The sequence below is a fragment of the Suillus paluster genome (assembly GCF_016628075.1).
Source record: "Suillus paluster strain FC165 chromosome Unknown EDB91scaffold_225, whole genome shotgun sequence".
Classification (NCBI taxonomy): Eukaryota; Fungi; Basidiomycota; class Agaricomycetes; order Boletales; family Suillaceae; genus Suillus; species Suillus paluster.
In genome coordinates this window covers 2177-27391 of record NW_024537785.1, presented here as the reverse complement: position 1 = coordinate 27391, position 25215 = coordinate 2177, and the positions used below count along the sequence as shown (strand labels likewise).

The following is a 25215-nucleotide window of genomic DNA, read 5'->3' as shown; positions in this document are numbered from 1 at the left end:
GACAGACCTCGAGGCAAGACAATGACTCTGCTGCAAGCTGAGGAGCCATGTCTCCGGCCATCCACACAGTGAGTTTTCTGTCATCTCCGCCATATGCGAGGTATCTTCCATCTCGAGAGAACGACACACAGTTGAGCCATCCGCAATCCTGGCGACTCGGAAATGGCTGGCCGTCGAGTGGCTGACGGGACTCGGTATTCCATAACTGTACAATCCCATGATCGCCCACGCACACCAGGACATTGTTTTTAGCTGAAAGTGCGACAGAATGCAAGACGTCGTTGTGCTCATAGCGATGGAGTAGCCTGCCTGTATTATCGAAAACACATGCGAATTTGTCGGAGGCGGAATAGATTTTCGTGCTGTCTGACGACCACACCAATGAAGTCACTTCGTACACCAGGTCTTCGATGGGGCCGACGACGAGCTTGCCTGTCTTGCTATCCCAGATGCAAATTGTTTTGTTGTCCCCGCCTGATGCGAATCTATCACCCGAAGGTGAATATGCAACAACAACCCACTTTTGCTTTGTCTCGATCGGGCCCGCCTCGACTTGTCCGTTTTCTGCTTTTCGAATAAGAATGGATCCATCATAGGATCCGCTGGCAATATGGTCGTTGCTGGGAGACCATGAAAGTGACCACACCTCCTTGCTGTGACCCGTCCAAACGCCTTCCATCATCTTTCCATCTGTGTCCCACCGCTGAACACTTCCATCCTCCCTCCCACACGCAATCGTCTTGCCGTCCGGTGACAACCCCAGTGCGGTTATGCTTCCGCCCTTGCCTTCCCAGGGCTCTCCAGCAAGAAGTCCCGTGTCGCAGTCCCACTTGCGCATCGTGCCGTCCATCGAACCACTCACGATGTGGACGCAGTCATGCAAGAAGACGAAACTACGGATGTTGTTCGTATGACCTTCAAATTTATGCTTCAAAGTTGGTCTTTTTGATTGCGCTGGGGTTGGTTTCGGCGAAGATTCAGAAGCCATAGCTCGATATGATGATTAACCTGGCTCTGACGCAGCTCGTCATCAATTATTGGGGCGAACAGTCGACTAGTGCTCACCAGGTTGTCTGCTGGTTTTTTGCTGTGTGGCAAGTTGACGAGGCGGTCATGTTTTTATATGTCTCGAAGGCATGGATTCCATGAGGCGGCGCTATAATTAATCGTCCATTAGCAGGCTATGCAGCCATACATCGTTTCCTCCTATATCGGCCGGTTCGATCCACTTCACCCGATTCACTCATATTAACATGGTGAACATATTCAAGATAGAGACGGCGTCCTTCAACCGTCAACACATCTTCTGGCACTAATGCATTCTCTGCTTCAGAGCCTACATTGCTGTTAATTTCCAATCACCGTGCTCCGGATACTCTCATCCTGCACCAGAAGGAGAGCACAATATATCTTCCAGTACTTGTCGAGGTCTGATGAGCTAACGTGATACTCGCAAGAGAATATTGCAACTGCGAGAGCGAGAGATGGAGCTGCGCAAGGGGAGTTTGGCATACCAGGTGAGTCCGCTTTGCTTCCGGTCCATTCCTATATTCGTCTTATGCCTGCGGATTGTCCAATCAGATTCGTGTTTTTCCTGGACCTATCCCTCACAGTGAATGCGGAACACTTGTTGCACATCTGCCGTAGTTCACGGTCAATTTCAAGGTAGCTTGGGGGAACCTATTGATATCCTAAGGAAGGGTCGTTTCAATGGGAGCCAGGAAGGATAATCTTGGGATATGAGCATGAACGAATGTAATGGTTGATGTCCGTTGCAATGATGGGTGCGTTTCTCCACCTCCACAATGGAATCATTGTCGTTCAGTTGTCGTCCAGGCTAAAATTATTTATTCGTGGACTTCCTTCTACAGCGACAAGGAATCGGGAATAAGAAACGTCTAGTCATAAATGCAATGTATCCGCCGAGGACAATCTAGAAGCAGCAGGCGCAAGTCATGTATTTACTTTTATTCTACCTTTGTCACGTCTGCTTTTGCTACGTCTGCTTTTATCACGTCTTGCTGGACCATGTTAGCCAACTCTTTTGCGGCTTCTCGAGACATACCGCAATGCTTCCTGAGGTGACCGGCCAGGTTCATCCTTCTCATACGCGATTTCTTTACAATCAGCTTCTTCAGCTTGCGCACCAACGACACGAACAGAGTGTCCCCTCCTGTCCATGGTTGGTTCTGCCCGTTAGCAATGTTCTTCTTGACAAGATCGCGGATCGTGACGCGCGATTCTTCGTAAAGCTGCTGGTGTCTGCCATCCAATCCATTAGCGGCGGTGATGCACGCATGACCAGTGACGTGGATCTGGCATCGTTCGAAGATTTGATGTTCTCGCTCCCACCAGTCCTCCATGTTCTTCTCTCTTTCAAGATTCGTGATCGCAAGAACAGTGGGGACCTTCTTCTCACAGAGGAATTCGTGAAAGAATTGGTAATTGTGCTGAAGCGCAGCAGTCAGTCTGCCGGCGCGAATGCAGAACAGAAGCAGATGAACGCCTCCTCCTTCATTCAACGCCTTGATGAGCCTATATGCATTTCGGACTGCATCGAGGTATTCATTCATTTCAAGTCCCGATTCCTCAAGTCCAATGGTATCGAACACTTGATAAGACTCCCCATCAAAGTCGATGGAATAGTCTTGCCAGTGCAGCGTGCATCGTTGCATGCCAGGAGATATGGGTGCTACCTCCCGTCCCGCCATGAGGTTGACGATTGAGCTTTTGCCTGCTCCCGCCTCCCCAAAGAGTACGATGTTTTTAGTCTTCCTAATTATCAATGTTTAGCGAATTACGGCGCAAGGTGCATCTGACAGCTAAGTACGTGCCTTGCGGGAGGAATTCGTGCGCGACACTTCTCGATAAGGTCGAAGATGGCATCATATGACTGTTCGCAGCGGCGCTTGAGCCGATCTGCGTCATCGTTATCGATGGTTATCGCGGTAATGCATGCGTGGCCATCAAAGATCATCCCAAGGTCTGAGATGGATTTCTCGTTATCCCTCCACCACTCTTCCATTTCTGGTTCTCGGTCCTCCAGACCAGTAACGACAATGATAATAGGAACTTTCCCCTTCACGTTGGAGGGCAATAACTGGTAATTTCGGTGGAACGCCTTGCGCTCTATTGTGCCACCCTGCACACAATACATGAGGAGATGAATGCCATCTGTCTTCATAAGCCTCCTTAGGAGGTCCTCCAAATAGTTACGAGCTTTCTTATCGGGGACCACTCCGTGTGAGCCCTCACCAAGACCTGCAGCATATCAGTAACGCCCACCAAGAGTGGCGAATTACACTGACCGACCGTGTCGAATAGTTTTACCTCCAAATTCCTGTTCTGAATCTTGATGACATGGTCGCGGATGTCAGTTGTACATCCGCCAGCATCAGAGGAGGTCTGCGCCAGTTTCGTCCCAGCAATCAAGTTGACCAAGGAACTTTTACCAGCGCCTATTTCTCCAAAAACGACAATATTGCATGTATCTATGCAACGTGAAGCATCTTCGAGACAATGATGGTCAGCGCTGCCTGCACTCTGATTGAAGGCAATGTGGTACTGACAAGTTCAAGTTAACTTTATGCTGAGGAAGTGCTAGACACCACATACGGATTCAGTGGGTGATGCCCTCTCATCAGTCAACGACATTGCAAAGATTGAAACCAACGAAAAGCGCATCTTGACTTGCATTTGCAGTGTTTTTGAGTGTCACCAGTGACGCGTCCAGGTGCCAGATTCAAAGATCGATCCCACGGCATGGATTATGCATGCCAGAAAAGCACTGCAATTGGTGGGATAGTATTATGAATTAGGGTTTGGGGCAGTAGTTGATAGGGGAGACTCAGTGTCAATCATGCGGCTCTCCATGCTAGTACTCCATGCTAATATAATTTCCATTCAGGCTTGGAGGTCGGAATCGGGGTCCCAAACCCTGGTCGTTGTTCCATCAAGAATTCGAACGAACGAACGCGTAACGCCACACATGGTAATGCCTTTCTGGCATGAATTCTGGAACATACGGGACTGATCTTTAAAGCTTTAAATTTAACGCCTGGCTGTGCATGTACACGCTGGCACATGAAGGTGGAAACGCACGTTGGCCTGTCTGAGTGAGGTTATGATGTATCGGCCTTCCTGGTCTTCCTGTGCAGACCGTGCAGGTTCCTTTCCACTGATGGGTATTCCAGGTATCCCTCACGCTCTCAGAATCAGATGCATCATACAGCGGTTTACATAAAAAGCTCTACTTACATAATAATACACAACTATTTTCAACTTGAAGTTGCTAATATGTAAGTCTACATGCTCCGCCCCTCCACACTCGAAGCAGCGGTGGGAAGGAGCCTGCTTCCTGTGATGAGTCAATCCATGTATGTGTTTTCCAACCAGGCTTGTAATCAGGGCCCCAAATCCTAATTCATAGCAACTGTGCTCAAGAACAAAAATAGTACGTCACCCATTGCATTGCAAATTGATTGCAATGCCTTTTCTGCATGCGCACACGCTGAATCCATGCTGCAGGATCGATATTTGAATCTGGCGCCTGGACGGTCAGAATGATTCAAGGCGAAACTGGCGATACTCAAAAACATTGCAAACGTAGGTCAAGGCGCGCTTCTCGTTGTGTTCGATCTTTGCAATGTTGCCGACTGATGAGAGGGCATCACCCATCGAATCTGTATGTATGTCTGGCTCTTCCTCAGCATAAAGTTAACTTGAAGTCAGTACTGCACCTCAGACCAGAGTGCGGCAGCCACCGACTGTTATGGTAGAGGCGAAGATGCTTCACATCGCACAGACACATGTAATATTGTCATTTGTGGAGAAGCTGGCGCTGGCAAAAGTTCCTTAGTCAACTTGATTGCTGGGACGAACCTAGCGCAGACTTCCCCCGACGCCAGGGGATGTACAACTGGCACCCAGAACTATGTCATCAAGATTCAGAACAAGGACTTGGAAGTAAAGCTTTTCGACACGGCTGGTCAGTGTAGTTCACCATTCTTGGTGGGTATTACTGAACTATATTGCAGGTCTTGGTGAGGGCTCATACGGAGTGGTCCCCGACAAGAAAGCTCGGAAAGATTTGGAGAACCTCCTTGAGGGGCTTATGAAGACAGATGGCATTCATCTCCTCATGTACTGCGTACAGGGCACGAAAGGGCGCAAGGCACTCCACCGCGACTACAAGTTGTTGCACTCCAAATTGAAGGGGAGAGTTCCTATCGTCCTTGTCATTACAGGTCTGGAAGACCGAGAACCAGAAATGGAAGTGTGGTGGAGGGATAACGAGAAATCCATTTCGAAACTCGGGATGACCTTTGCTGGCCACGCATGCATTACTGCGATGACTATCAACGGTGATGACGCAATTCGGCTCAAGCAGCGCCGCAAACAGTCATACAATGCTGTCTGCGACCTTATCGAGAAGTGTCGCGTACGAATTCCTCCCGCAAGGCACGTACTTAGCCGTCAGATGTGCTTTACGAAGTATTTTGCTAAACACTGATAATTAGGACGATTAAAAATATCGTACTCTTTGGGGAGACGGGAGCAGGCAAAAGCTCACTCGTCAACCTCATGGCGGGAGAGGAGGTAGCCCACACATCTCTTAGCATGCAACGATGTACGTTACAGTGGCAAGGCTATACCATCAACTTCGGTGGCCAGGTTTATAAGGTCTTCGATACCATGGGACTCGAGGAACCGCAGCTTGGAAAGGAACAATACCTCGAGTGTGTCCAAAGTGTCTATAGGCTCATCAAGGCGTTGGATGCAGAAGGCGGAATTGATCTGCTTCTGTTCTGTATGCGCGCCGGCAGAATCTCTGCTACACTCCAGAGCAATTACCGACTCTTTCATGAATTCCTCTGCGAGGAGAAGGTTCCCACAGTTCTTGCGATCACGAACCTTGAAAGAGAGCAGAGGATGGAGGACTGGTGGGACAGAGAGCACCACAACTTCGAACGATATAAAATCTACGTCGCTGGTCATGCGTGCGTCACCGCCGCTAATGGATTGGATGGCAGACACCAGCAGCTTTATGAAGAATCGCGCGTCACGATCCGTAACATCGTTAGGAAGTTTACTGTCGACGTTCAGGGGCGGGTATGGCAAGGAGGGGACAACCTGTTCGTGTCGTTGATGCGTAAGCTGAAAGAGTTGCTTTCAGGTACTTCGCGTATGAGAAGGAGGGATCTTGTCCCTAATCTCACGCAGCGTTGCGGGTTATCCTCGGAGGTCGCAAAAGGGTTGGCTGATATGATTAAGCGCTAGAAGCAGATTTTTTCACTTCCCCTCATTCTCAGAATCGCTTATGGATTTGATCCTTGTCGATTGCTTATTGATAGTACATACGTTGCACATGATGTATCTCGCTATGTACTAACTTGAAATCCAACGCTTTGTGAGAAACAGTACTACCAGCACTATGTTGACTGCCAAGCAGACATTCGACCAAGTGATATCAATACAGCATCACACATATCGAAAAAGAGCAATCCAATCGCAGAAAATTAGCGCTGCGAGATCCGAAGCTAAATAGGAGCATCGTCAGAGACGGGGAATGCTACGGGTGAGTCTCCTTTGAGTTCCAAGGGAGAGAGTCGACGGCTGTACGGTCTTCCACTACTGCCATGCCCCGCGTTTCGGATTCGGGGATGACTGCGATGGGCGCATCGTTGTCATATCTTGCCTTTGGGAAGAGGCTGTTGAGTATTATGCAAGCCCCGTTCCTCAATCCGACTGTCATGATCCTTTGCGATACCAATCAGCACTGTGTTCACCAAAAACACAACCCAAAGAGACTCGCAGATAGTCACCTTAATCATACTCAACCGACTCAAACAACCAACAAACCTGCCAGGCGCACCTTCCAAAAAACTCCGATCTGCAGCACTATCCAGCGCACTGATAACCTGATCCAAAAGCATAACCCTCGAATTCTTCACCATCATCCCCGCAATCGCAACCCTCTGCTTCTCACCCCACTCAACCTTACTCCCCTCTCTCCAACTTCTATCTCGTACCCCTCGGGATTCGCTCATGCATCTGGGCAGCTTGGGCGCAGGTGGTGATGGTGTTTTCTGGGGGTGGGTTGATAGAGGGTTGGTCGTAAGCGATATTGTAGCCGATGCTTGCGTTGAAGAGCATGGGGTCTTGGGGACTACACTGATTGCGCGACGGAGGCTTGACTCTCGAGCGTCACTGTTCAGATGTCTTGCTCGTCGATTAAGATACGACCTTTGCTGGATTGTGGGTCCTAGAACCAGTAAAGGAGACGGATGGTTGTGCCTTCGCTTGCACCAGATTCGCCGACGAGCGCTATGCGCCCTCCGCGGGGGACTTTGAAGTGGACCGCGGGGGGTTGATTGCCGTGAGAGAAGGAGCCATTTTCTGTGGGGGTTGTGGAAGGGAAAAGAGGGTCGTGCACTGAATTCGACTTCACTGTTTTCGACAACAGATTGTTTGCGTCCAGCACATCGATTACCTCGGTAGGCCCAGCAAAGAGGTCTTTGTGTTGACGAGGATCGACAGAGGGATATGGAAGTAGAGCTAATGTGATTGGAGAGCGCCAGCTCCCTACCATATCAAGGCACACGAGAGAAGGAGTACCCAGCTGCACATGATGAGTCGTGAACAAAGTTAGAATCGCTTGTGTTGCTCTGGCCCGTTGTGATGCACGGTGCGACGATTAAGGAACCGACCAGGAGACCGGAGGTTATGACAAGACTAATGATCCGGATGGTAACACCTGTACCTTTGAAGACGATGTCGAGTGCAAATACATAGCTAGTGCCAGGCCTTGAACGTTTGAACATTCAACGGTCACCGCTTCAACTTGCTCCACCGTTGGCTTGGGGCCAGTGCTAGGTGCATGCCTAGTAGGAAGCCGACCATAGTATACTACATAGTAAAGAAGGACTATCTTCTTGGGTCTGGGGTCTGTTTAGTATAGGGAGATTAGGTCATCTACTAGTAGATCTATTAAGTCTTTGAATCACGGCATGTGCTAGGCTCTTCTCCATTCCGCAGCGCTTCGTGAGAACCCAAAAGTCTGATTTGCTTGGACGTCCCGTTAAGAGGTCTTTCAACTTTTTGATGAACTTGCCAAACCACCTTTCCTCTCCAATATTCCAGCTCATCACCTCATCTATATGGCGTCTGATCAAGTCGCCCACCTCTCCTCTGGAGGTATCGTACTTCCTCCTGTATCTCGGGTCCCGGAGATTGTCAGCCGCAGTGATACAAACATAATCAACATACTTGACCGCATCGCGGTCGACGATGCGGTCGAACGATCCCTTGTTTCGCGTGTACCAATCATCCATGGGATCCTCCCTCTCCAGGTGAGTGACGACGAGCGCGACTGGTATCTTCTCCTTGAAGAGAAATTCATAGAATAACCTGTAGTTGGTGGCAAACGATGGTTGTATCCTGCCCGCCTTCATGCAGTACAGCAGAAGATGAGGCCCTCCTTTCCTATTGAGCTCCTTCATTAACTCGTGAGCATCGGTGACAGCGTCAATAAATCCGCTAGGGTCCCTGCAGTCGCCGTCGACCCCGGCAGTATCATAGATACGATATGGCACATCATTGATGGTAACATCATATGCTTCATAACGCAATGTACAATGTTTGTCGTCTAGAGAGGTCTTAGCGACCTTCTTCCCTGCGAGGAGGTTGATGATGGAGCTTTTCCCGACGCCACTCTCTCCAAAAAGGACAATATTTTTAATAGCCATCGGCGATGGATCTAGCACAGCGGACTCTCAGTACTCGGTTTCAAGCTAGCAGAGGAACAAAAATGAGCTCACGACTTCAACAAGATGTTACTTCTGACCAGGTGGGTGGCCTTTGATGAGAGTGAGGAGTCCACGGTTTCTGATATTTATGCCGCTGCAGACTCCCCTCACGAGGGTCGCGACCTGCGAAACGAACATGAGTCCCAACGTGGATTATCCTCTTCGTTGAGCTCAGAACCCAACTTTTGCAGGTGCAACACACGACCAACATTGTGCTGCGTCATGGGGTCATGTCCGACATAGGGTCTAAGACCCCAAAGGACTTCACTCTGATGCAAACAATTGGCTGGGATATTTCGATACTGGCCTCCTGAGAGTCATATTGCCCACGCAAAGTATTGCATACCCAGCAATCGTGTTGCTTGCTATTAGCACCCAGACGTAGTCAGCATTTTCCGCGTCGTCAACTGTGGATAGGTCACCAACAGCACATGCTAACATTGCGACCGCCTCCTGCTCGGGAAGAGTCCGCGCGATAACAGCGTTTTCAATGCCATCAACTGTGGATAGGTAACAGTGCATGCTAACCTTGCGTCTGCCTCCTGCTTCGGAAGTTATGTGCGAGCCTGGCTAAACCTTTTATTTGACAGGATAAAATTGAAATTCAAACGGTTTGCTACTTCAGGACGTTTCCAAGATGGCAATGTATTTCAACGCGATCAGGGTGCTACCACCTGCTCACTCATGATTGCTATAACCTATAGATAGGTAACATCCTTATTTTGCCAATACATACTGGTCATCCCCACTCCGGTTGGCAGACAATAATATGACAATGTTCAATATAAGCTAAACTTTGGCTCTCGTAGATAAGGCTTGGACATGTCTGTCGTCAACGTTATACTGGTGAACCTCTTGGAAAGGTAGCCGCCGAGATGAAGCACAGAATCCCCTTCCCCTGGAAAGCGCTTGACGGATCCTACTATAAGTTGTTCGATACCATGAGCATCGAGAATTCGGAGAAAAAGTTCAAGGAGTATCTAACAGCCCTTGCAGGTAGGCTCGAGTTGATCAGGGCCCTGGATAATCCTGGCGGCGTTCATCTGTTGCTCTACCGCGTCCAAGAGGGCAGAACCTCTCCGAGACAATTACCGTTTATTGTATGACATCCTTCACGGGCAGAGTACTTACATTTTGACCATAGGAGGACGTACTAGCTAATGTGTGTGATCTGCGGACGCTCTCTTCTACGATTTAGCACGTGGTACTTACTTGGTTTGAGACCTATTGTGCTGTCGATGCTATCATAGATTCAGTCGTCTTTCGAAATTTCCCAACTCGGTAAGGGGTCTGCTTACATGAACGGCTTATATGGACACATCGGCGACGTGATCAGCTGTATTCGAGCCTTATAAGAGATCCACGGATTCAAAAGTTGAACTCAGATTGAATGTTATAATTCTACCCGGCAACCAGAGTGGAGGTTGACCATTATGTTGGCAAAATAAGGATGTCATCTGGCCATAGGCTATTGCTCCAGAAATATCAAGCAGCAAGCTGTAGCAAACCGTTTGAATTTATTTTTGGTGCAGCCAGATCAAGGGTTCAGCCAGCCGTCCAGATAAATTCTGAAGCAGGAGGCGGACGCAAGGTGAGCACGTGTTGTTAGTGGCCTATCCACAGTCGACGGCGTTGAAACGCTGCTACCGCAGGGAGCTAGGAACAGCGAGCACTACCACCACTGGCGGCGTCCGTCCAGGATTCTGACCCATCTAGGAAGATGATCGATTACATTCCGTAACGATCACAGCACAACGTTGCTCACACGTTGCACCTGCGAAAGTTGGGATTCTGGGCTCAACGGAAAGGGTAATCCGTGTTCGGCCTCGTGTTTGCTTCGTAGGTCGTGACCTGTGTTGGGCATCATTGTTTCGCGTCTGCAGCATAAGTATCAGAAGCCCTTGACTTCTCGCTCTCATTGAAGGTCGACCACCCGGCCAGAAGCAACAACTTGCTGCAATCGTGAGCTCACCTTTGTTCCCCTGCCAGCTTGAAACCGAGTACTGAGAATCCGCCGTGCTAGATTCATCGATGGCTACCAAAAATATTGTCCTTTTCGGAGAGAGTGGCGTCGGGAAAAGCTCCATCATCAACCTCCTCGCAGGGAGGAAGGTCGCTCAGACCTCTCCAGACGCCAAGCATTGTACATTGCGTTATAAATCATATGAAGTTATCATCGGCAACGTGCCATATCGCATCTATGATACTGCCGGGGTCGACGGCGACCGCATGGACCCTATCGGATTTCTTGACGCCGTTACCAATGCTCACAAGTTGATGAAGGAGCTGAAGGAGAAAGGAGGACCCCATCTGCTGCTGTACTGCATGAAGGCGGGCAGGATACAACCATCGTTTGCCACCAACTACAGGCTATTCTACGAATTTTTCTTCGAAGAGAAGATACCAGTTGCGCTCGTCGTTACTCACCTGGAGAGGGAGGATCCCATGGATGAATGGTACACGCGAAACAAGGGGTCGTTCGAGCGCCATGCGGTCAAGTGTATTGACTATGCTTGTATCACTGCGGCCGAAAATCTGGACCCGAGATACAAGAAGAAGTACAGCACGTCCAGAGAAGTAGTGGGCGACTTGATCAGACGCCATGTGCATGAGGTGGAGAACTGGGATGGAGGGGAAGGGTGGCTTAGCAGTTTCATTGGAAAGTTGAAAGACCTCTTAACGGGGCGTCCAAGCAAATCAGACTTTCTCGGGGTCCTCACGAAGCGCTGCGGGATGGAGGAGAGCCTAGCAAAAGACGTGATTCAAAGAATTAACAAATAATGGGACTTTCGCCATGTTTACTCGTTGTGGTAGCTAGACGCGGGGGTTGTAATATTAGGATCGGTTATCATCATGTAAATAAAAACACACGACGGCGGGGCGAGACTAGAAAACATCTATTCGATCCCGCCATCCCCCCACACTACGTCGTCAGACACATGGGAGCTTGAACGTGGAACGCACTCTCCTACAGTAGTCCCTACGCATGCTGCCAAGATATATCTCTGAACGAGTACGGAGGATGGTACACGTCACATCACCGCCTCAAGCTTCTGGCGAGCTTGCACGGTAGTGTGCTTGATGCATATCCTGAGCCACAATAAACCCAACACGTGTTCCGGTTACGCCACTATCCATGGCAGCGCGGTTGTCGCGTGGCAAAGTATCAAGTCAGGGTGCGGAAAGGTCGTGGCGAAAAGCGTATGCATCATATAAGGATGCAGGACATCAGCCCTGACACATCCTAGCTAGAAAAAGTCTCGTCAATTCTGACCATCAGGGAATAATTCGGTTCACCTCGACCACTCTCAACCACTCGCCAAAACTCGGCATCTACCCACCATACGCATCACGATGGCGGGGCAAAGTGCCAGCCGCACTAAAAATATCGTTGTGTTCGGCGCAATGGGCGCCGGAAAAAGTTCCCTCGTAAACCTCATCGCAGACAAACACATCGCTAAAACTGGCTCCAACCTCGAGCGCTGCACCCTCACATGGACCAAACACGTGTTGCCCAAGCTCTTTAGTGATGGGGAGCAATATAATCTCTTCGACACGATGGGCATCGAGAACCCAGAACTCGAGGCACGCGAGTATCACGAGTCCATCAAGAACGCCAGCCGCCTTCTCCGCGCACTTGATTCATGCGGGGGTACCAGTTTGTTGGTATACTGCATTCGAAAAGGTCGCGTGAGTAGCGCGCTGCAGAGCAATTACCAGTTGTTCCTTGAAGTCCTATATCAGCGGCGAGTCCCCATAGTCATGGTCGTGACGTGCCTCGAGGGCGAGGACGACATGGAGGCGTGGTGGACGCGAAACTATGCAGAGTTAGAGAAACACCAAATTGTCGTGCAGGGGCATGCATGCGTAACGACTCTAACGGAGGCGGATGCGAAGTACAGGGCATCGAGGGAAGCCGTGCGTAACCTAATCCGGGAGAATGCCGCGGTTATGCCAGTGTTGGCGGGATGGAAGCAGAGAGGGCAAATCAGCGCGTTCATGCGACGGTTCAGGTTACATACAGATCCGGAGGAGAAGGCACTGCAAAAGAAACTCGAGATTCAATGCGGGATGAAGAAAGGATTGTCTTCAAAGGTCGCCAAGACACTTATGTACAGGTAGCCCCACGGACTTGCTGTTGCGGTAATGCCAGGACCCCCCATGGTTTGATCACTACGTATCATGTAGTATGCAGTAGCTGTAGTATGGCTGGCTGGGTTTTTCGAGTCTTTGACAGTGTCAGCCGCAGCCCGCCGAGCAGGATGGGGTCCGGCTCGGTGAAGCTTTCCAAGGGGTCAGCTTCCGGAGAAAGAGATGCCCGTCGCCTTCTTTCTTTGGCAAAAACCTGGCGGTAAAGGCAGTAGCAACGTCACGTGCACACACAACGGTCGGTCGGAGTTTGAAAAATGGTCGATCGTTTTACCCCGACCTGATTTCTCAATACATAAAGATTCTTGCATGTGTATTTATCCAGTACTGGAACGCGGCGGAAATTTTACTACATATCATATCATCACCCTTGTAACTGCTTCCTTGATATTGCTCTCCTGGGGGACCAAGCTATTTCCCTCGTGTCCAGCTCTGTCCAGAGTACATCATTTCCCTGATGCAGTCCTAAGAGCCCGGTGCCGATTGCATTGGAGTGGGGCACCCCCCGGCGAGGGGGGCGGAGAGGCAGGTGTTTGCCATGGTTTTCTTAGCTTAGTCAGCAGCATAGGGCCTTTGGGCGGTGTCGTAGAGTAACTTATCATCATTGCTAGGCCTGCCCAGAGGCAGGCAGGCTCTTGGTCTGCACCGCTCTAGCATTATAAAAGTGCACGCCAAATACATACTCGCAATCACTCTACATATCAAATGCAATCAATACCTAAGTCTTCAGCAATGATCATCGCAGCCCTCTCTCCAATGAGAAGCGCCGTCGAATACGTGTTCTGTGGAGATGGTTAGCCCGCACGTCAATAATCCCTTGTTCAGTACCAACCGTGCCAACATTCAAGGGTGTGATAGACATATCTGCAACCTTCAGGTTTGACACGCCGTACACGTTTAGCCGAGCGTCGACGACTCCTTGGTCTGCCTCTGGCTTCATAGCGCAAGTTCCAAGCTACACATACAAAGATCAGGCACCTCATTTAAAAGAATGAAAGGTTCAGCTGCACACACCGAGTGCCAAGTCGTTTGCACTGAAAATTGATTTATTTACCGTGAGTGGCAATGGCAAGTCAGGACTCACTGTGATCACGGTGGAATTTAGCGATAGCCTCGTCGTCTTCAGCAGTGTAGACAATGTCAGGCGCATTCAACTCCACTGGCCCAGACGCTTCTCCGCAGAATGCAGCACTTCCTTCTGGGAAAATGGGATGGCCAGCAGAGACTTCACCTCGGTAGGAAGGCATGCGCCGGAAAATTTCGCGCAGCTTTTTGTACGCGAAGTTGAGAGGTACAATATCGGATGGACTGTACGGAGTATCGTAGTCACACAAGTGGCCTGAAACGAAACGCGTCGACTCACTCGTCCAAGAAGCCTGTAGTAAAGTCCATTCGTTCCCCACCGTTCTCTGTCGTGTTGATATGAACGCTTCCAACAGACACGGGGTAAAGCTATTGAATAAATTCAGTAAACAAATCACAGGGCAGATGGAAAGCAGTACTGTATAATAAGAAGCAGTCATGTAATTGCGAGGAGGGAGGATATTCCGGAGTGACTTCGAGATTGGCGCACCATATCTGGCTATCATGAGCATGCACACTCATCAAAGTAAAAAAAAAGTAATATGCACGCACCCCGCACCAGCGGCGAATATTGCAACAGCCTTGTCTGGGCGGTCCCGGAAGAACTCCTTCCATCGTGGCTGAAAGGCTGAGCCCATGACTTTTAATTCCTCGTCATCAGGACGCCACTTGATTTTTGAATCGAGGCCACTGAAGATACAAATCAGCACATAATCATTACCGGCGGCGATAAAGTGCACCAACTTTTGTGCGATCAATGACTTGCCATTGCTATACCATTGCGCAAGGCTTTCTACATTTGGGTAGTTGAAAGGTGCTGAAATCATGGCGACAACATGCTTACCCCGTAAAATGCTCTCCTCCCCACGCCAGAGGGCGTCCATGGTAACAACCTCGTCAGCAGCCAAGTATGGGACGTAAAGGAGATTGTGGTCTGACCAGCCTAAGCCACACGCATGAAATAAATGAATAAAAGCGCACCTTGATAATTCTCTCCGACCCCAGGTAAATTCACGAGTTGCTCGATACCGCACCGCTTGAGGACTGCCTCAGCACCAATCCCAGACCTCTCGAGAATTCCCGGGGAACCGAACGCCCCGGCAGAGACAACAACAAGCTTCGATGCTCTCACAGTGCTCGGCGACTGATCCGTGCCCGGGAAAGATATTGGATCGCTGGTGAACTCGACACCTACAGCACGCTTGTTCCTTTCATTCAGAAGGGCTGTTAACAATTTGCTGCGGATGTGGTCCTAGATGCACCACTCACTCGACGATGACGCGTTTCACCCGCTTGCCGTCCCATACTTGTATATTCAGGTTGTGAGCTTGGTTGTAGAGATAGTTGTGGGCCGCGTCCGAACGCCTTCCGGTTGTCCCGTCAATGTACCTTTTATACATGAGCCAACAATGCACAATAGATTACGAGTACCAGCTCACTTCAACCATGGCTGAGACGGATCTGGTTAGTGGCCGCAGATAGGGAAGCAACATCAGTAACTCACACTGTATGTATTGCAAGTTTCTAAATCGTTGGTATCGTCGGCATACTGCCTCTTGTGATAGGTCGTGCCAACTTGGATGAACTCGTCGCAGAGACTCAATTTACACCCACCGGTGGACACCTTGATAGGTCCATCGTACCCATGAGTTGGGCGATCGGGCTGCACCTCGTATGTCTCCAGCTATACAGTGTTGGTTGTCAGCTTGACAAATATATCGAAAATTCAATCGAGGACCTTCTTCATGAGGGGAATTAAATTCTTAGATTCCCAACCATCTACTCCCCAGTCATCGAAATCTGAAGCAGGTGCCCGAGTGTATACCATGACTATCTAATCGTCAGTGACTTGTTCGTTGCTGAAAGCATGCTACGTACAATTCACGCATGAGCCCCCACCAACGCAACGACCGCTCAGAACGACCGGTGCACGATCGTTGAGATGGGGAGTGGGATTTCCTATGTTGAATGTTACTGAGGTGCTCGTCGGTGCCTGGTGGGTGGGAATTTGCCAGGGTTGGACATGAGCATCTTTATTGAGGGTGTGCTGACCCGCCTCCAGAATCAAGATCCTGAGTGAGGGGTCATATGAAGCTAAGCGGCCTGCGACAACACAAGCTGTAGTACCACCTATAGACAGAGTGACGAGGATAAACCGCTACAATATGTTTTGCTCACCTCCGGCAAAAATGATATCGAAGTCCGACAATATTTGATGAGACATTGGTATGGAGGAGTGCTTTCAAGAAACCGCTCAGTGCGCTCACATTTATACTAGCAGCCCATTGGCCAACACGTCACGAATCACACGATCAGCGCAGGGCCTTAATGGTCATGACTGTGTCCGCTAGGCCACGTCTAATGACGGGCCACTGAAGATGATAAACACGGGGTGAATATCATACTGCATGATTGGACACGTAGCGTACAGAACGGCACGGGTGCCCGACTCTCCGTTTAGCTGGGAAAGAGTACAAACGGCTCCGTTACTCATGACCTGTCTTTGGATTTACAACATAACAGCAAGTGTCAGTCTCCTCCTTGTGACTTACAGAGTCTTGCGCCACACTTCATCGTGACGCTGCGCTATCGTCCGATTAACGCAACACCACGTCAATGTTCAACCCCCATTCTTCAAAATAGTGTGGTCAGAGTCAGATGGAGCATACGTAGTGACGTGGCTTGCGATTCACCAGTCACGACCCACCCTATTTCGCGTAGCCCGTGGTGATACCTGCTCAGGACTTGACGGGTGATAAGCCCGCCGGGATAACACTTAAACGAACCGGGCCAAAGGTAACAGGACGTTTTAGAGCGTGATACCAATGAGCAGATGATAGTAGGTAAGAGACCCGAGAGAGAGAGAGAGAAATTCTATATTTATATACCGCAACAAACAAAGTGAGCTGTTAAGACGCGGTGCCCTGTTAGGGCTGTGCTGGGGAGTGTTGTAACAGGGTGAGGGATGTAGGTATAGTACGAATAGCCAAGCGGTCCGCGTTTGATGAGTTTTGGTGTGCGTGTGGGCTCGTTTGGTGTCCAGGCTTAGTATAATATGATACACTTTCTCTCCTTCCTCCTCCTTCTGATCTCTCCTCGTCTCCTCCTTCCCTCGTCACTTCCTTCTTTGCCCTTACTCAGGCTTCTGTCCCTCTCCTTTCTTCCCAGTCTCCTTCTCGTTCCAGTGCGACCTTCTTGAATGCGCTGGATTCTTGAATAAACTTCGCTAGTGCCTTTATGCCCTTCTCCGTACCCAAAATTTCGTTGAGTATGATGTTGTGTGATACCTCACGCAGATGGATGCGTTGTCGCGCAAATAGTGGGCAGTCACGTGGTAAGAGACCCGAGTCTGTTCGGGGGAGTGATATAAACGATCCGAACAACCACGTGACTGATGTGGTAAGCAGTATGCTTACAGAATGTTGGTGATCATCGCTGCTCCCGCTGAGTCTCCCCTATGTTTTCACTGCCAGGGATCTGTAGGTGTATGCTGAACGTGCTTGTTGGCTTGGCAAAATATCTCAGACAACCCGAAACAACCGCGCTCACGGTCGGTAACTTGACGACATCTGAGAGTCTCCTTGTTGTCATCAGACACTCCAGTGTTTCGCAGATTATTAATTGAGAGGAACTTGTAAGCTCGTTGGCTTGCCTGAGTCCGCGTTATGAAGCGTGAGCTTTCATTGTCACTGCCTTTTGGGGTTAAGGGACGATAATCTTGACTACTTACATAACTCCGTGCTCTCGTGCGTGCCATCATTGTTGCTGAAACACGGTCTCGTAAGATGCAGATTTACGTGTTTGCCTTTTCTGCAAAATGCTAAACCGATGTGAAAGCTTATCACAGAGATAGCAATTTGTCTTCCTTGTAGGGGTCTGTCTACACCGGAGAGAATCAGACGGTAGCAAAAGAGAGGACTCCGACTTGCGATATGCTTCGACAACTTCTGGTGACAACAACTTTCAGCCGACAAATTTCCGAGGCCTTTCAATGTTCCGATGACCACTGACGACGATCGCAGGTCACCGCTCCCGTTTTGCAACAGACTATTGTTGTACAATTCCATTGTGATGAACGCGAAACCCCGGATAGCATTTGCAAAGTGTGCTGCACAGGAATTTCAAGGGCTGGTGAGGAAGAAGAGAAGATGCACCTATACAAGGTGCCAGTCTGAGTAGGCCATGTACAGTGTGACAGATGTGTTGCATTCATAACAATCATACACTTGACACACATCTACTAAATGGACGCAGGCATTGGGCAGATGCGAACCGAATGACGCTTTCATCCATGGTCTTGAGCTCGTCAGTTGCAGCAGGTGTAACTTCTTTTCACGCATGAAGTTGCCCTATCGAGCAGTCGGTGCTATCTGACATCGACATGCTATGGGCCCGGAGTTGTCATCCTTGCCTACCTCTACGAGCGCTGCCCACACAACGAATGTAGCTCAGACAGACACTGCTAAGCAGACGACCGGGCCAGCAAGGCACGACGTGTGCCGATGTCATAATCAATTATATGCTTACATCCTTCAACATATGTGTCGAAATTTTGTTCCTTCGAGTTCAAGTCGAACTCCAGCACTTGCTCCCCTATCCTTCCTCGACAGTTAGTGCTTCTGACTGCCACACTTACGCTGGTTGTCCCGACAGGTACCGCAGTATTCGTGTCCCCACCACACCAGCCGCATCATACCGATCGGTCGAGACATTTCGACTTACCGTCAGCGTTCTTACTCTTCTTGGTTGCCTTTGTTTACTCGGGAAGCGCCGACTTTGTTGGCACCAACCTTGCTTGCCTTGGGATGTGGAGTCTACGAGTCGAATGACAGGCACGTCGGGGAACTTGTTCAATTGTGTCTGCCGCCTCTTCACGTGATCACATGCTGATGCGGCTTCATTATCGGGGAGCAAGGTAATTACTCAAGCCTCAAATGTCCAAGGTTCTCGATTGCATTGGGAAGCGGTATTCCAGCCGCGCCGTCAGTAACCCAACAGGTCCCCTCTATAAAACTATACAGTGGACTAACTATTCTGATTCTATAGCGCGTATTCTTGCATGTCATCATCATGAAATAGCACATGCTTATGACCACTCATGCAAAGTTGAATATCAAAGATGCGCCACGTTCATGGTTTGCAATCAATGCCCAAGTCTTGAGCAATTATCATCGCAGCCTTCTCTCCAATGAGGAGCGCCGTTGAATATGTGTTCTGGAGAGACGGTTAGCATTGCACGTCAATCATTCACTGTTCGGTACCCACAGTGCCAACATTCAACGGCACGATAGACATATCTGCAACCTTGAGGTTCGACACGCCGTATACGTTTAGCCGAGCGTCGACGACTCCTCCATCTGCCTCTGGCTTCATGGCGCAAGTCCCAAGCTACAAAACAAGGATTATATACATCATGTAAATCATCGAAATGTCGGTTACACTCACGGAGTGCCAAGTCGTTTGCACTGAAGTTCGATTGAGTATTTTACCATGAAGACGGGGATGGCAAATCAGGACTTACCATTGTCACGGTGGAATTTATCAATCGCCTCGTCATCTTTGGCAGTGTAGATGATGTCAGGCGCATTCATATCCACTGGCCCGGAGACTTTCCCGCAGAGTGCAGCGCTTCCCTCTGGGAAATTAGGATGGCCAGCAGGAATTTCACCTCGGTAGGAAGGCATGCGCCGATAGATCTCGCGCATCTTTTTGTAAGCAAAATTAAGAGGCGCGATATCTGATGGACTAAGCAAATGTCTAGTCACACAAGTGTCTGAAATGAAAAGTGCCAACTCACTCGTCTAGGTAGCCTGTTGTAAAGTCCATTCCATCCTTGCCGTTCTCTTCTAATTTAAAATGAACACTTCCAGCAGAGGCGGGGTAAAGCTTTTAAAATTTTCAGAACAATGACCAGGAGTGGATGAAAGGTAGTACCGTAAAATAGCTGGCATTCATGTAATTGCCAGGGGGAAGGACACCCAAAAGTGGCCCCAAGTATCTGGGTATCGTGAGCATTCACACGGCAACACAGTAATGCGACATGCACACACCCTGCAAAGATGGCGAATATTGCGACAGCCTTATCAGGGCGGTCCTGGAAGAACTCCTTCCATCGGGATTGAAATACCGAACCCATGGTTTTCAGCTCCTCGTCATCAGGACGCCACTTTATTTTTGCATCGCCGCCACTGGAATATTAGTCAGTACGTTATCAGTAGCGTTAACATGTACCAACTTTTGTGCAATCAGTGACTTGCCATTGCTGTTCCATTGCGCAAGGCTTTCTACATTTGGGTAATTGAGATATGCTGGGAACGTAGCAAGTACACGCTTACCCCGTACAGCGCTTTCCTCCCCACGCCAGAGGGCGTCCATAGTAACTACACCGTCAGCAGCATAGTATGGAACAAAGGCGGCATTGTGATCTGATAACCCTAAGCCAAGGTCATGTGATAAAGAGAGGACAGCGTACCTTGGTAATTTTCCCCAACACCAGGCAAATTCACTAATTTCTCGATTCCGCACCGCTTGAGGACCGCCTCGGCACCGATGCCAGACCTCTCGAGAACGCCCGGGGAACCGAACGTCCCAGCAGAGACAACAACAAGTTTTGTTGCTCTCACGGTGCTCGACGACTGGTCCGCGTCTGGGGAAGACACTGGGTCGCTGGTGAACTCAACACCTACGGCACGCTTGTCCCTTTCATGAAATGGCATCAACTTTTATTACGGTTGCGATCCCAGATAGACCACTCACTCAAAGATGACGCGCTTCACTCGCTTGCCGGCCCAGAGTTGTAAATTGGGGTTGTGAGCTTGGTTGTAGACATAGTGGTGGGCTGCGTCCGAACGCCTTCCGGTTGTTGAGTCAATGTACCTGTTCATATATGAGACCAATTCGTGATAGACCATGAGGGCACGCTCACTTCCGCCATGGCTGAGATGCACTCCCGTTAGTGGTTAAAGACAGTAAATAATATCATTAGCGCACACTATATGTATTGCATGTTTCTAAATCGTTGGTGTCGTCGGAATATGGCCTCTTGTGATATGTCGTGCCAACTTGGATGAACTCGTCGCAGAGACCCATTTTACACCCACCAGAGGACACCTTGATAGGTCCATCGTACCCATGAGTCGGACGATCGGGCTGCACCTCGTATGTCTCAATCTATGGAGTAACGGCATCAGCTTGACACATATACGGATAACGCATTCGAGGACCTTCTTCATGAGGGGGATTAAATTCTCAGATTCCCAACCATCGACTCCCCAATCATCGAAATCTGAGGCGGGGCGCACGAGTGTATGCCGCAACTGTGTAAACATCAGAATTCTGTTCGTTGCCACAAGAATGGTACGGACAGTTCACACTTGAACCTCCACCAACACAATGACCGCTTGGAACGACCGGTGCACGGCCGTTGAGACGCGGGGAGGGATTTCCAATGTTAAATGTGACTGAGGTACTCGTCGGCGCCAGATGGATGAAATATTGCCAAGGTTGAACATAGGCAACTTTATCGAGGGTGTGTTCACCCGCTTCTAGGATTAAGATCTTGAGCGAGGGATCACATGCAGCTAGGCGACCTGCGGCAACACAAGCTGTAGTACCACCTGCACACAAAACACTATGTTATGAGATGGGCGACTACAAATGATGCTACTAACCTCCAGCAAAAATGATATCAAATTCTGTTGAGAATGGTGGAAGAGACATTTAGAGTTGTTGAAGTCACTTGTTATGTGCTTTATATCCGCGTCCGCAGGTCACCTTGAGTCGTTATATGTCACCCCGAAACACCACTCAACGGTGTAGGTTCCGCACACTGTTGTTGCACTGCTGAATTAAAATCGGATCATAGTGAGACAAGTCATTATCGTGACGTGGCAATGGTAGGGAATCCGATCATTGAATACCCCTGCAAATACCATATCATGATAATGGTAACTTGCAAACAAGTCCCTACAAGCCCAGCCTGAGCGAATGTAATAATAGCCGCTTGCCAAGATCAAACTGAGTTGAGATAACACATCGGGGATCCGAATATTTAAGACTGGTTTGAATGTCGTGCGAAATGTCAAGATAATACTTAATATTTAGGTTGTCGTCTTAGCGGATGTAAAATTTCAAATGTTAAAGAGGTCTTGCACGACAAGAGAAATATAAAGTATCAGCGAACATTTTCTTACTGTCTGAATGTCAATGACAATAAGAAATATAAATATATCTTTAATGCTGGCATAAACTTCGAAATGAAACTTCACATTTAAGACTCGAAAAAACTTCAATTTTAGCACGTGACTGAACATCTGCTCATGTATGAAGTTTAGACCGTCGTTTAGACGGGCGTTAAAATTCAAAATACCCCCCTGACAATAAAATGTGAAAATAAATCATCAAGTTTTATCTCTAGATAAAACCGATCGCCCGACGATCGCCCACTCACGGCTGAATCATCGCCCACTTACAACGTCATCGCCCACTTGAGTTTGAGATGCTAAATATTAGGGGACTAGATGATAAGTTATAGACACAAGCGATGCCTTTCGGTTAGAAACACGCATTAACGCACTCTTATTCAAACGACGGGGTGGACAGCTTATATATTGTAAATGTACGCGAAACTATGTAGTAGAGTGAAATTGAAAATCAATCCTGTTTGACAGTAGTTAGACACCGGTGATTTCTCGAGGTGAATTGTACTTACGCGAGATAGAGATAGTATGACTACAGTATCACTCGAAACTGCCCATCGAGCAAAGTGACTAACAACCCAGGATACCTTGACATTTTCCAAATGACTACTTGAGCTTGACGAGTACATTTTGGCGGGAAAATGAGGATACATAGCAAATGGATCAATGGACTGATTGTGACGCGGGAGGAGCTTGTGGACAGCAAACACCAGTTCACCCGTGGGTGTAGCATAGATATGTTGGATACTGCCGGGGACAGGAGACGATAAGCGGTCACCCTGAGAATAATAAAAAACTTGACTATTCCCGACGTGAGTAGAGGCTCTGCTATAGACAATCCCGTTGAATTTTAGTCGTGCGTGTAATATTGCTGTGCGTCGTTTGATAAGCGCAAACAAGGCTTCAGGAACAGCCACAGCTACAGCGGAGGAAGGAGCCTGTAAACTGTCGTCCAAAGGATCTTCAGCAAGTTCTTCACCAAGAGTTCCAGCGCTCTTGGGAGCATACGTGCTGTCAAACAGAAATTTGCACTCTTGAATAGCCGGCGAACAGTCAGGTCGACTGAGCCAACGGTGAAGTTTTGAAGTTTTGATGAACAAGTATAACATGGTAGTTTCCGACTCGCCTTGAAAAGTCAGTCCCGCTATTACACTGGTGTTCCGTAAAAACTCACCAGTCTTATGATTTACTGGAAGACGCTGAAGTATTCCAATCAAACGTTTGAAAGGAAAGCACCACCAAGAGTGGGCCGGGCCAAATAGGAGTAGAAAGTCGTATATGTGGAAGGCAGCGTGGTGATTTGGACGCAGAGCGATGTTAGGGTATATCTTCTTCAAATTTCCAACATAAAGCGCAATGTGAGAGCAATACGCGTGTGCTCTCTCTACAGTCGTTGTTCGGGCGCACATGAGATACACCACGCAAACAAGTTCCATAGTATGGTCGAGAACAGCTCTAAGGTGAGTGCCGACTTCATCGGAAGGATGCGAGGTACTGGCCCCCCACAAGCTCACGAGGGCAATAGGAATGTAGACGGTGATTAGAGAGCGCCATTCGTCTGCTTTCATCGTCCCAGCAGATGCGCTTCCGAAATCGCTTGGGACTGAAGTAAACCAAGATGGAATGGTTATTTGTTGGATGACATCTCGGACACGATGAAGGGCATCTAGAGAACCAAGCTGAAGCTCCTTCTCAGGAGCAGCAAAAGGTTTTCCACAGTGCTGAGAACAAACATAAAAAAGTCGCAACAAAGTAGACATATTAAGAACTTACCCATTCCACGAGAGCTTTGACGTAGTCGATTTTGAACAATCTACTAGATTTCTGGGGAGCGCATCGCAAGGCCTCGCAAACAAACTTGAGAGGTCCCGTATTCTTGCGAAACAGCGATTTTTTTAGGTTATCCAGATTTTCGTCATCGGACGACAACTGGGAAACAAGAAGGGTGCATATAGCAGCGACCTGAGTCATTTCCTTCGAAGTCATCCCCAGAGGCATATCGCCTAAGTCGCATGAAAAGGCCGGAGGGGGTAAAGTCAATGAAGATGAAGTGGTTGCTGTAGTCAAACCGAGAAGGGTACGAGAGTGATGCTGGACTAAACCTTCCAATATACAATGCATCGGGTCGACAACAAGCTGGCGTGAGGGATCCCAGTATGGCAAACGCCACATCTCTGAATAGCGCACACTGTGAGCTTTGAATAGTTTCTCTCGTTCGGAGGTTGTCGCAGCGTCCCTCCACCGCTCAGCGAACTTCCGGAGTTCATCTTTATCACGAGGTTTCCAGCTTTCGAAGTCCACTCTACCGTACGTGGTCTTATGGTAGCAATTGCACGCGCTACAATAAAAATGGCTACTGGTTCCAGCTAAAGAAGCAAGATGACGAGCGGCAGGAAGATCACAAACTGCCAAAACAATAGCGCTGCGAGCGAGCCGGCCAGTGGGAAAACAAGCAGTCTTGGAAAAATTGATGCCGCGCTCCCATGAGTCTACCATGTCATCAATAAGTGGCCGGATGTAGTGATTGAGATGCTCGAGGGACGGCTGTTTCGGACCTGGGATGATTCCTGCAAGATACATGTTTTCGGGCTTATACCTGATATCCAATGGTAGATTCAAGCATGCCATAGAGATGATGCCAGAGGATTTGTTGGCACCACGCAAATTCATGCCCTCCGGATTGAAGAAGTCCACGAAAAGGGCGAAAGCATAGCGCCCTTCATCTCCTCTATCAATAAAAAGTGAACCTGGGTCTGGGCCACAAAATTGACGGAGAAACTGAGCCTCGAATGCGTGTTTCATCAAAGGCGGATGGGGGGAATTGATCGAGTCTTGCAAATCGTCGCAGGCTTGATCCATCGCCCCCTCAATATCTGCACGGGAGAGGAGACCGGCGAGGTAGTCTTTAAAATCGTGGTAAATGAATGTCTTCTTCGGTCGCACTACTCCATCAGGGCCAGGGCTGAGCAATGACTCGC

At 49.0% G+C, this 25215-nt stretch overlaps 7 protein-coding genes across 7 annotated transcripts; 2 read left to right on the top strand and 5 right to left on the bottom strand.

The window, feature by feature from the left end:
- Window positions 1-1818: 1818 nt before the first annotated feature.
- On the bottom strand, window positions 1819-3948 carry EDB91DRAFT_324294 (P-loop containing nucleoside triphosphate hydrolase protein). The gene is made up of 4 exons (XM_041326856.1): window positions 3616-3948; window positions 3309-3564; window positions 2835-3261; window positions 1819-2775 (listed from the first exon to the last, which is right to left on the bottom strand). The coding sequence occupies exons 1-4, from the start codon at window positions 3694-3696 to the stop codon at window positions 1968-1970; spliced, it is 1572 nt and encodes a 523-aa protein (XP_041169023.1). The 5' UTR covers window positions 3697-3948; the 3' UTR covers window positions 1819-1967.
- Window positions 3949-4645: 697 nt separating this feature from the next.
- On the top strand, window positions 4646-6279 carry EDB91DRAFT_1256873 (P-loop containing nucleoside triphosphate hydrolase protein; the record flags this gene model as incomplete). Its single annotated transcript, XM_041324241.1, has 4 exons — window positions 4646-4684; window positions 4732-4987; window positions 5037-5481; window positions 5520-6279. 4 exons carry the CDS (start codon window positions 4646-4648, stop codon window positions 6277-6279), a joined length of 1500 nt encoding a protein of 499 aa, XP_041169022.1.
- An 892-nt stretch (window positions 6280-7171) lies between these two features.
- EDB91DRAFT_324325 (uncharacterized protein) lies at window positions 7172-7808 on the bottom strand. The gene is made up of 2 exons (XM_041326857.1): window positions 7791-7808; window positions 7172-7734 (listed from the first exon to the last, which is right to left on the bottom strand). Exon 2 carries the CDS (start codon window positions 7589-7591, stop codon window positions 7265-7267), a length of 327 nt encoding a protein of 108 aa, XP_041169021.1. The 5' UTR covers window positions 7592-7734; window positions 7791-7808; the 3' UTR covers window positions 7172-7264.
- On the bottom strand, window positions 7781-8909 carry EDB91DRAFT_324551 (P-loop containing nucleoside triphosphate hydrolase protein). The gene has a single exon (XM_041326859.1). It carries the CDS (start codon window positions 8745-8747, stop codon window positions 7971-7973), a length of 777 nt encoding a protein of 258 aa, XP_041169020.1. The 5' UTR covers window positions 8748-8909; the 3' UTR covers window positions 7781-7970.
- Window positions 8910-10838: 1929 nt separating this feature from the next.
- Window positions 10839-12929, top strand: EDB91DRAFT_1064746 (P-loop containing nucleoside triphosphate hydrolase protein; the record flags this gene model as incomplete). The annotated part of the gene is made up of 3 exons (XM_041314739.1): window positions 10839-11564; window positions 11647-11651; window positions 12182-12929. 3 exons carry the CDS (start codon window positions 10839-10841, stop codon window positions 12927-12929), a joined length of 1479 nt encoding a protein of 492 aa, XP_041169019.1.
- A 728-nt stretch (window positions 12930-13657) lies between these two features.
- On the bottom strand, window positions 13658-16263 carry EDB91DRAFT_1064743 (GMC oxidoreductase-domain-containing protein; the record flags this gene model as incomplete). The annotated part of the gene is made up of 16 exons (XM_041314737.1): window positions 13658-13738; window positions 13789-13911; window positions 13971-13990; window positions 14041-14264; window positions 14320-14408; window positions 14459-14512; window positions 14588-14729; window positions 14784-14832; window positions 14884-14973; window positions 15021-15247; window positions 15309-15428; window positions 15465-15477; window positions 15546-15723; window positions 15778-15869; window positions 15918-16169; window positions 16218-16263. 16 exons carry the CDS (start codon window positions 16261-16263, stop codon window positions 13658-13660), a joined length of 1800 nt encoding a protein of 599 aa, XP_041169018.1.
- A 2906-nt stretch (window positions 16264-19169) lies between these two features.
- EDB91DRAFT_1256868 (GMC oxidoreductase-domain-containing protein) lies at window positions 19170-21758 on the bottom strand (the record flags this gene model as incomplete). The annotated part of the gene is made up of 15 exons (XM_041324240.1): window positions 19170-19253; window positions 19305-19427; window positions 19485-19504; window positions 19561-19784; window positions 19837-19925; window positions 19974-20037; window positions 20090-20227; window positions 20275-20464; window positions 20512-20738; window positions 20796-20915; window positions 20965-20975; window positions 21030-21209; window positions 21263-21355; window positions 21411-21655; window positions 21710-21758. The coding sequence occupies 15 exons, from the start codon at window positions 21756-21758 to the stop codon at window positions 19170-19172; spliced, it is 1857 nt and encodes a 618-aa protein (XP_041169017.1).
- Between the last annotated feature and the right edge of the window lie 3457 nt (window positions 21759-25215).